This window comes from Nicotiana sylvestris, chromosome 9 (genome assembly GCF_000393655.2).
Source record: "Nicotiana sylvestris chromosome 9, ASM39365v2, whole genome shotgun sequence".
In the NCBI taxonomy this organism is placed as follows: domain Eukaryota; kingdom Viridiplantae; phylum Streptophyta; class Magnoliopsida; order Solanales; family Solanaceae; genus Nicotiana; species Nicotiana sylvestris.
This window is the reverse complement of record NC_091065.1, coordinates 38,666,527-38,677,320: the sequence shown is the minus strand read 5'-3', so window position 1 is coordinate 38,677,320 and position 10,794 is coordinate 38,666,527. Positions and strand designations below refer to the sequence as shown.

The following is a 10,794-nucleotide window of genomic DNA, read 5'->3' as shown; positions in this document are numbered from 1 at the left end:
AGCCCTATCCTCGCGAACACGAAGAGTAAATGCTTCCAGTCCCCAAATCCTTCATCATGAACGCAAGGGTCCTTCCATATTTGCGAAGAATGAAACCAAAACCAGCACACCTGCAGTTTTGGACTTAGCTCTGGGTAGTCCGAAATGCACCCGATCCCTCCGGGACCTAGTCCAACTACACCAACATGTCCATAAACATAATACGGACATGGTAGAACTCTCGAAATGCATAAAACAATATCAAAACTAAGAATTTCACCCCAAAACCAAATTGAATCAAATTATGAACTTCAAGTTTTCAACTTGCTCCGAACGGCCCGAATCATACTTAGACTACTCGAAATGACCCCAAATTTTGCGTGCAAGTCTTAAACTATCATACGGTACTATTCCCATGCTCGGAACCCTAAACGTACCTCAATAACACCAAAACCCACTTAAATCCAATCTTGAAGAACTTGAAAATCTCCAATGTGCCAACTTAATGCTCCCGGATCATCCGAAATCCGATCCAAACATATGCCCAAGTCCAAAATTATTATACGAACCTATTGGGACCGTCAAATCTCAGTTCCGAGGTTGTTTACTTAAAAAGTTGACTCAAGTCAAACCTAACCATTTTAAGCCAATATTAAGGAACTAATTGCTCCAATTTCAACCCGAACCCTTCAAAACCCAAAATAACCATCCCCGAAAGTCATAAAATAGTAAAAGCACATATGAGGAGTCTTACTTAGGGGAAAAAGTATCTTGAAAGCAACCCGAGCGGTCGGGTCATTACATTCTCCACCTCTTAAACAAATGTTCGTCCTCGAACGGGTCTAGAATCGTACCTGGAGTGCCGAATAAGTGTGGATATCTGCTTCACATGTCCTCCTCGATCTCCCAAGTCTCCTCCTCGATTAGTTGACCCTTCCCCTACAAAAAATTTATTGAATCTCAACTGGTGAACCTGCTTGTCAATAATGGCAACTGGCTCCTCCTCATAACTCAGGCTCTCATCTAGCTGAACCGTTATGTAGTCTAATATATGTGATCTATCGTCATGATACTTCCAGAACATAGACACGTGGAAAACCGGATGAACTTCCAATAGATTGGGAGGCAAAGCAAGCTCATAAGCAACCTCCCCAACTCGCCCCAACACCTCAAATGGGCCTATAAATCTTGGGCTCAACTTGCCTTCTTCCTGAACCTCATGATTCCCTTCATCGATGAGACTTTCAGGCGAACCTTCTCGCCCACCATGAATGATAAATCATGCGCCTTCTGATTCGCATAACTCTTCTGTCTGGACTGTACTGTGAGAAGTCACTCCTGAATCAACTTTACCTACTGCAAAGCATTCTTCACCAAATTGGTACCATATAACTTAGCCTTGCCGGGCTCAAACCATCCGATGGGCGAATGACATCGCCGACCATATAAAGCCTCAAATGGAACCATCTAGATGTTAGACTGATAAATGTTGTTGTAAGCAAACTCAACTGAAGGCAAGAATCGATTCCACTACCCTCCGAAGTCAATCACACATGCTCTGAGCATATCCTCCAAGATCTAAACTATCCGCTCCAACTGCCCGCCGGTCTGTGGATGAAAGGCTGTGCTGATCTCTACCTAAGTACCCAACTTACTTGGTACTGCCCTCCAAAAATGCGAAGTAAATTGAGGGCCTCTATCTGATATGATGGAACCAGGCACCCCATGCAGCCGAACAATCTCCTGAATGAAAATATGGGCCAATCTCTCTGAAGAATACGTAGTCACAACCGGAATGAAGTGTTTCTACTTAGTCAAACTGTCGACGATGACCCAAACCGCATCAAACATTCTCAAGGTCCGCAGCAATCTAACTACGAATTTCATAGTGATGCACTTCTATTTCCACTTAGGTATAGTCATCTGCTAGAGTAGGCCACCCGGCCTCTGGTGCTCATACTTAAACTACTAGTAATTTAGGCACCTCGATACATACTCAACTATGTTCTTCTTATTCCACCACCACCAATAATGGTTCTTCAGGTCGCGATACATCTTCGTAGCACCTGGATGACTAGAATACCGAGAACTGTGTGCCTCCTCTAGAATCTTCTCCCTCATTCCATCAATATTAGGAACACATAGACGACCCTGGAGCTGCAAAACCCTATCCTCACCGATAACAACCTCCTTGTCACCACCTTGTAGTACCGTCTCTCTGAGAATCAACAAGTGTAGATCGTCGAACTAACGAGCCTTGATATGCTCGGCTGTGCTCTGAAATATCAAAGCTCACAAGCCTGTTAGCCAAGGACAGAATGTCCCAAGCCAATAGCCTCTCCTCTACTGAAATGAATGCCATACTACCCATACTCTCAGCCTTTCTACTCAAGGCATCCGCAACCACATTCGCCTTGCCCGGATGATAAAGGATGGTAATATCATAATCCTTTAGTAACTCAAGCCACCTGCGCTATCTCAAGTTGAGATCTCTCTACTTGAACAAATGCTGCAAGCTGCGATGATCGGTGTAAACCTCACAGGACACCCTATAAAGGTAATGCCTCCATATCTTGAGAGCATGAACTATCGCGGCCAACTCTAAATTATGCACGAGGTATTTCTTCTTGTGTTGCTTCAACTAACGTGAAGCTTATGCATTAAAGTCATGTGGGTTCTCATGTTGCTCACCGCCAAAGATAGGAGGATGTAGCCTGGTCCATCTATCCAACCGCTTCTCTTGTTCAACGATCGCGGTTGGTCTGCTCTGGTATAACCGCTGCAACTGGCTGAGCCCACCCGCATGTAGTGTACGTGGGGTCTGATATACGACAACGACATGCCCTGGAGCCTGAGCGGTAGGGGTCCCTGCTCCCCTCCCATCTGAGATATGGCCGGATTCACTGGAAATAAACCAGAATGCATCATAGAGTCCATGAACGGCGTCATACGGCCCGTGACTTCCTGAAATTCCGGTGCAGTCGTGAAATCTACCGGGGCTAGCTTAGTTGCAGGCGCCTCGCCTTGCTCCTCAATGACAGGATCCTCCACCTGGTCCATTGGTGGTATAACGGGAGAAACTCTAGGATGCCCTCGTCCTCTAACAGGAGCTGGATCCCTCCCCCAGCCTCTGCCTCGGCCTCTAGCAATACATCTGCCGCGCACATTATTATACAAACAACTTTTGAATTTTCCATTCTATGCCTAACATATGCACACTGTCCCTCAAATCCACTCTTCATATTGACAAACACCAGCACAATTATTTTATTAATTTCACCTTTAAGATATGAAAATTGTAACTTTAGAAGAGACCCAAAAACTAGCAATTAACCATAACACTCATATTAATGAGAGTTACTGAACTATAGTTTTTCTAGCTGCTAGGTGATAGCTTAAAACATGTATTTTTTATTTTTATAAAAAAACCCCTAAATAAACCACATCATAGCCAAAAATAAAAGCAGACCTGTTTAGGGTGTAGATCAATTAATTCAGAACTTTGAACGACTAGAATCATGGTAAATTGTAACTGGATAATCACCCTTGTTAAATCTAGAGCATGACAAAATCGAACTCATAGAGCTTTCTCAAATTTTCGCCTATATTCAAGAACAAGATTCATCTTGTAGATTGAGCTAGCACTGAAACATTTAGCGATAATCCAATGTAACAATCATTTGACTCTAAATATGGACACTAAATCCATTTGTAATGACCAAATTAAGTAGTGATTGATACTTCTAAAGCATGTAATATTAAGATGAGCGGCCCAACAATGACTAAACATCCAACCTATAATTCCAACAATTCTACAAGCCAAGAAGAATGATTCACAATGATCAAACAATATTTACCAAACATCCTAAACGTCTAAGCTTTCACGCACAAATCATCGGGCATAATATCACTCGGTGTTATTCAAACATTATCACTATTTTTTACACAATCAGGAAATCAATCAAGCTTATTTTAGCAATCCATGGGACATTCTTTAGAACATTAATAGACCAAACTAAATTGAACGAATAGGCAATATCAAAGAATTTTCAAGAACGCGTTTCATGTCGAAAATCATTGAGAAACAGACAAAAACTCTAAGAGAAATCAACAAGAGTCATAAGAAAGACACACCACCGATTCGCGCTTTACCAATGACTACAAATTCATCAAGTTCCACCATTCATGCTAAAAACAAATAAGTCAAGTCACAAATTAGTTACTAGTTATATCCTAGTGCCAACTTACTTTTACGCTCTCTAACCTTACTATCTTTCTTCAGTATCGCACATAGAACCCAAACAATACCGAAACCCTCTCAACCCAGGCTATTATCATGTTGATATCAACAAATCAATAAGATAAAGAGATGAGAGATCAGAAGTAGACCTAAAGGATGATCTTTCACTCAATTTGATCCTCGAAAAATAACACACTTGAAGGCAATGACCAAAGCTCGAAAAAACACATCAACGAAATCCAGCAATGAGAACCGAAACATGCACTTCTAACCCTGACAACACTCAACAAACAACCACGAATTTGAATCCACTTCTACTCATTTAAATTCCATCATTTTGAAATCTATAATCTGAAATTGAAAGTGAAGAAACAGAAATATTTTGTATTTTTTTTCTTTTTTGAAACTCAAACCCTAACTTAAAATGAAGAAACGAAAATATATATTTTTTTGTTTTTCTGAAATTTCCATCAAACTTGAAAACTAGAAGAGTATAAATCAAAAGAAGAATCTTTTTTTTTAAACTCTAGTTTTCCCCCAAATTTCTGTCTAAACTCCAAAACCTGGACAAAACCCCAAATATATGAGGCCTCTTGAATGTTCTCTTTTTATTACAAGAAACCCGAAAATCCCCTCAAGAAAATTTGAAAATTCACCCTTTAAACAAGTAAAGGACACTTGAAGGGAGTAGATCGAGCGGAGCTCAATCCTATGCTCTCCATTCATCTTATCCTCGCCTTCGAATGAATCTCGCATGAGATGGAAAGGCGCGTGAGAGAAGGAATGAGAGTGGAGAGAGTTTGGATCTGTTATGTGTTGTAATGATCTCTCTAAGAACTAGAGAAATTAATCAACTAAGGTGCAAAATTAAAGGAGATTTTAGGATAATTTTCTGTTTTATATATAAATGGAAAAAGTCAAACTACAAATAACCAAAATGAAATAGCTATCTAAACTAGATGAACTCCATAGCTGATTGAAAACTATAGAAATGAAGAAGAAGGAATTAGAAAGAGAAGATAATAGAAGAGGCAGAGATCGAGTGAGGAAAAGAGAAAGAGAGAATATTGACCTGGGATTTGTAACCTTCCCCATTCCGTTGAGGTTAGTTATAACAAGCTCAGTTGACGTGGCACAATCCTAGCCTTTGCAACTCATTTATTCCAAACTAATCCTAGACGTTGATTTGAATTTCTATTACTTCCTCTTCCTCGATTATGTTATTCTAGTTATTCCTTAGCCTAATACTTTCCTTCATCTAGCCCAACTGACAACACTAGTATTTAGAATACTAATGGATCATTACATACCCCACCTCTTCAAAGGATCCTTGTCCTCAAGGATTAGAGCCAAAATCTAAAAACTTAGCTTTGAGGAACTGATAATCCTCCCAAGTAGCATCTTCTGGAGGTAGATTCGACCATTGTACCAGTACTCTAACCATAACAATATTTTTCCTTTTGATTAGTTGCCTTTGTAGAATAGCAACTGGTTTCACTAGGAACTGACCATTATCACTAGTGATAGGTAAAGTTGTCTTCACCACTAATCAATCACCCACTTTTTTCTTGAGTAAAGAGACATGAAACACATGGTGGACCTTTGATTTCAGAGGTAAATAATTTGTAGGCCACATTACCAATTCTAGTTAGAACCTTACAGGGCCCATACTATTTGGAACTCAACTTTAAGTTTTTCCTCAATGCAATGAAAGTCTGCATGTATTGTTGGAGTTTCAAATAGACCATATCCCCCACTTGGAATTCTCTATCAAATCTCCTCTTATCAGCATAGCATTTCATTCTCTCTTGAGCCTTAGTTCGATTGTCCTTCAACAATTGTTACATTTGTTGTCTACTCATTATTGTGTCTTCAGCTTACTGCACCACTATATTCAATAAGGGCCCAGGATAACTGAGGAGGAGAATAACCATACAAGGCCTCAAAAGGAGTACAATGTAGGCTGGTATGGAAGTTGGTGTTGTACCACCACTCAGCAGCAGTAAGCCATTATCTCCATTGTGATGGTCGATTAACATTTATATATCTGAGAAAAATTTCCAAGCACTTGTTAACTCTTTCAGTTTGAGCATCACTCTGAGGGTGATAGGCTGTGCTATAATGCAATTGAGTTCCCATAAGCTTGAATAAAGATTGCCAATGAAATACCTTATCCCTGTCAGTTATTATGGATTCAAGAGTGCCATGCAAACAATGTATTTTCTTCTAGAACACCTCAGCCAATGTTTCTGCAGTATAAGGATGCGAAAGAGCTATGAAATGGGCATACTTAGTCATTCTATCAACTACCACAAGAATTACCTCCTTGTTTTTGGATTTAGGAAGACCTTCTATGAAGTCCATACTAATATGGCTCCATGCTTGATTTGGAATGGGGAGGGGATGCAGGAGACCAGAATATGCCATATTGTCATCCTTGCTTGTAAGGCAAACATCACTGCTAACCATAAAGTCATTGAACATCTGTTTCATCTTGGGCTAGTAGAACATTTGTGACAACCACTTAAGAGTGCCTAGCTGTCCTTAGTGTCCACCTATATGAGAGTCATGGAATGTTGAGATCAGCTGAATTCTGAGACCACTATTAGCCCCAATATAGATTTTTCCTTTCCTTCTAAGTAAGCTAGAAGAGTAATTCCAAATGTTAGGCCCTTGTATATTTACTGATATCTGACCGAATAACTCTGCAGCTTGAGTATCTCCTTCATAACTGTGTGCTATCTCTTGCATCCAAGAAGGAACTGAGACACTAATTGCTTGGAATTTCCCTTGAATTTGGCTTGTGTTGTCTTTTGTTTTTTCATGCTGCCTGGAAACGACATCAGCTACCCTATTTCAGCCCCTCTCTTATACTACACTTCATAGTCTAACCCCAATAATTTGCTCAATCCTTTCATTTGTATGGCAGAAGTACCCCTTTATTCTATAAGGTATTTTAAGCTGTGGTGGTCAGTCCTGACCCCAAAAGGCTAGTATTGCAAATAGTGTCTCCACTTGTCTATGCATTCAACAAAACCATGTACTCCTTTTCATAGATTGACTTACCTCTGTGTTTCTGAGCCAAGACCTTGCTAAAATAAGTTACTGGTCTTCTTCCTTGCATCAATATAGCACCAATGCCATTTTGGGTATAATCAGGTAGGGAAAACACCGGGGTAGAACACATATCTTTCTTGAGAGCTGCAAAAGCTAAATCAGCTTCAATATTCCATTTAAAAGCATCTCTTTTTCAGTAAATCAGTCAAGGGGATATAAATAACTCCATAACTAGCAAAATACTTTATGTAGTACAAAGTCAACCCTAAGAACCCTCTCAGTGCTCTCAATAATGTTGGTCTATGCTAGTTGATCATAGCTCGTATTTTAGCAAGACCAATAGATACTCCTTCTACAGTTATTATATGGCCTAGATATTCAACCTTAGATTGACCAAATGAGCATTTTGACTTTTTAGAAAATAAGGAGTGTTTTCTCAGAGTGTCAAATACAGTAACTAGGTGAGTTACATGATCTTCCACAGATAGACTGTAGATGAGGATATCATCAAAGAAGACTAAAAAAACATTCTAGGGAAGGGCTGAAAAACCTGGTTCATCAAAGCCTGGAAGGTAGCAGGTGCATTTGTTAACTCAAATGGAATAACTCTAAACTCATAATGGCATAAAGGAGTTCTAAAAGCTATCTTGTAAACATCATCTACCTTCATTCTGATATGGTGATAACTCGCTCTCAAATCCACCTTAAAAAAAGCATAGATCCACACAACTCATCTAAGAGGTCATCAACAATAGGGATATGATACTTGTCCTTCACTGTAATGGTATTCAGTCCCCTATAATCTACACAAAATCTCCAGGTTCCATCCTTCTTTTTGACAAGTAGAGCTGGTGATGAAAAGGGAGATTAACTATGCTGAATTATCACATTGGTGAGTATCTCTTTGACCTGTCTTTCTAGCTCATCTTTCTGATAATAATTGTACCTGTAGGGCCTTAGACTGACTGGCATGGCTCTAGGTTTCAAGGAAATGGTGTGGTCTAGGGTCCTTACAGGGGGCAGAGATTTAGGTTCTACAAACACATCAGGATATAGGTGTAACACCTCTTGAATTGCCTGTTCTATCGGTTCCTGATCTTCTGCCACCAATGAGCTCATCATGAACAAATGAGCTATCAGAGCTTGGTCCTTATTCAACATATTTCCCATGGTTCCAGTTGAGATCATGTTTAGTTTGCCCTTTTCAGAAACACCCTGCAACACTAATTTATTTCTTTCTTTCCAATGGTAACACATCTTTTCATGATCAAACTTAGTGGGGTTGTGCTTCTTCATCCAATCATTGCCCATCACCATGTCATAGCCTCCTAGTGGAATGATTAGTAAGTCTTCTTGAAAAGGTCTACCTTGCATCTTCCACTGATATCCTGTGCAAATAGAGGTATACATGACGTAGTTCCCATCAGCAACTGTCACTCTCACTAGTGGGCAATGCCTAGCCTGGTAGCCTGTCTCCTTGACTGTATTAGCATCAATGAAACTATTGGTGCTGCCAGAATCTATTAGCATTAGTTTACTATTTCTTATGGTACCTTTGACCAATATGGTATTGACTCCTCTATTGTCACATGATAGGGCATTCATGCACAGCGCTTCCATGACTTCCTGCTCCAACTCTCCTTCAATGATCAAGTCTGCACAAGGTTGCTCTTCTACTGCATCAGTACATTCAGGAATTGGCTCTACTTCTCCCTTCATACTGTTCAGTTGCTTTTTCTTGAATTGATGACCTGGAGCATACTTTTCACCACCTCTAAAACATAGATGATTGCTCTTCCTGTAATCATAGACTTTAGGGCTAAGTCTAAAGGAGTTTGGCTTGGCTGTAGCTGCAACAGGAGCTTTTAGGTTAGCAGAACTGTTAGCTACACATTAGGGCTTTAGGATACCCTTGCTCTTCTTTTAAGTAGCTTCTATAGCCTTCTCCTATAGTTTGGCTTGTTCCATAGCAAATCTTAGGGTCGTAGGTGTTTACCTCGAAAAATGTGGGTAACAATTAAAGATAATTTGTGGTTTTAAAGATATGTGATATATTCTAATACTAGTGATTATACAAGTAATATTGAGCTTAAGTAAAAAGAAATAATGAACAAAATCAGTGTTGTTGAAACAGTAGGGGCCTCGAGCTCGTCTATCTAGGGACCTCGAGGTCAGCTAAGACCAATCAAGTATGAACAATAAAGTAAAGGCAATAAAACTAAAGAATAATTGATGATCACGTTAAACAAGAAAAGAATAAGAATGTTCTATTGCAGTGAATGATCTGATCTCTAAAAAATGATTGGGGTCCCCTTTATATAGGAAAAGAAAACCCCAATATAGTACCTTGCTCATAAAGGTAAAGAACCGTATTGGTACAGGTGTACAACGGCCTAGCACGAACCTGTACCATTTCGTAAAATACCTTATCCTATAATTATTATGCTGGTCCACGTGTCCTAAAGAAATTTTCGGTCTTTCTTGATTGACTTCGAGATTATGTTGCCCTCGATGCAGGCTGTGTTAGGCCTTTGATCAGCTTCTTCGAGGTAGGTGTCCCTTAGCCGGATATGACACCCACTTTGAGTTTCCTAGACTCGAGTCTATAGCCTAACTTAAGACTTTAAAATCGTGCTCCTCGATTTTGACCGCATACAGATAGTTCCCGCGTTTCTTAGAATGAAATGATATGAAACGATTTGAACCTCGATTTTTCTGAGCTTCTCGTGATGACATCATCTTTGTGAAGCTAAAGTTTGAAGTGACCGAAATGTCCTATCGGCCTACTTCCCCCAAAACATTAAATGCACGAAAGTGTTGGTCGGCCATTAACGCCTTCGAACCGTCGCTGCCCCTCTATAAATATGGGGTGTCTTCCTTTAGTAAATGACTTTACCTCTCTTCAATCTCTTCCAATCCTCATCTCTTTCATCAATCACCTATTTCTTCGGCCTCTTTAAATGTTGTAAAATACCAAGCTCTAGCCAGAAACACTACATCCCTGTTCACCAGCATTCCTTGCCTTACAACCATGGCCAAAACTTCCAAGATGGTCCCTAAAAAGATAAGGCATCATCTTCCTCCGCCTCCCGGCCAACCAATCCGGTGGTGCCATCGACATTAGAAGAGATCACCCATGGTGATTGCATTATCAAGAAGGACTTCGATATCAAGAATCCTCCAGACGTCGAGGGCTGATGTGACCACGTGTCACGATATATTAGCCTGATAACCAAGCATCTCATCAAGGATGTAAGGAGGGATTGTCGATGGGGGGATGAGGTCAAGATTCAGATCCCGAAGCCTGACGAAAGCATAACTACCCACAAGGAGGGGTTTTTGAGTGTTTACACTTACCTCTTCACACTGGGCCCCCTCGATCCAGTGGTGATCGACTTCTGCAAGACATACGAGGTCACCCTCGGCCAAATCCACCCTTCGTTATGGCATATCATAGTCATGTTGCGGTACTTCTCTGAGAAGGCCAAGGGTTTAGACTTCACCCTCAACCACCTAGT

The 10,794-nt window shown here is 40.3% G+C and overlaps 1 protein-coding gene across 1 annotated transcript; it reads right to left on the bottom strand.

Moving 5' to 3' along the window:
• Positions 1 to 6,763: 6,763 nt before the first annotated feature.
• On the bottom strand, positions 6,764 to 10,391 carry LOC138877469 (uncharacterized). The gene is made up of 5 exons (XM_070157080.1): positions 10,274 to 10,391; positions 8,186 to 9,126; positions 7,804 to 7,979; positions 7,286 to 7,464; positions 6,764 to 6,963 (listed from the first exon to the last, which is right to left on the bottom strand). The coding sequence occupies exons 1-5, from the start codon at positions 10,389 to 10,391 to the stop codon at positions 6,764 to 6,766; spliced, it is 1,614 nt and encodes a 537-aa protein (XP_070013181.1).
• Between the last annotated feature and the right edge of the window lie 403 nt (positions 10,392 to 10,794).

Coding starts and splice junctions, on each gene's coding strand:
- LOC138877469 (XM_070157080.1), bottom strand. CDS start 10,391: ATGGCACCACCGGATTGGTTGGCCGGGAGGCGGAGGAAGATGATGCCT. Junction 7,980..8,185: donor AAGATGAGCTAGAAAGACAG/GTCAAAGAGATA, acceptor GCTTTTTTTAAG/GTGGATTTGAGAGCGAGTTA. Junction 7,465..7,803: donor TTTCAGCCCTTCCCTAGAAT/GTTTTTTTAGTC, acceptor TTACTGAAAAAG/AGATGCTTTTAAATGGAATA.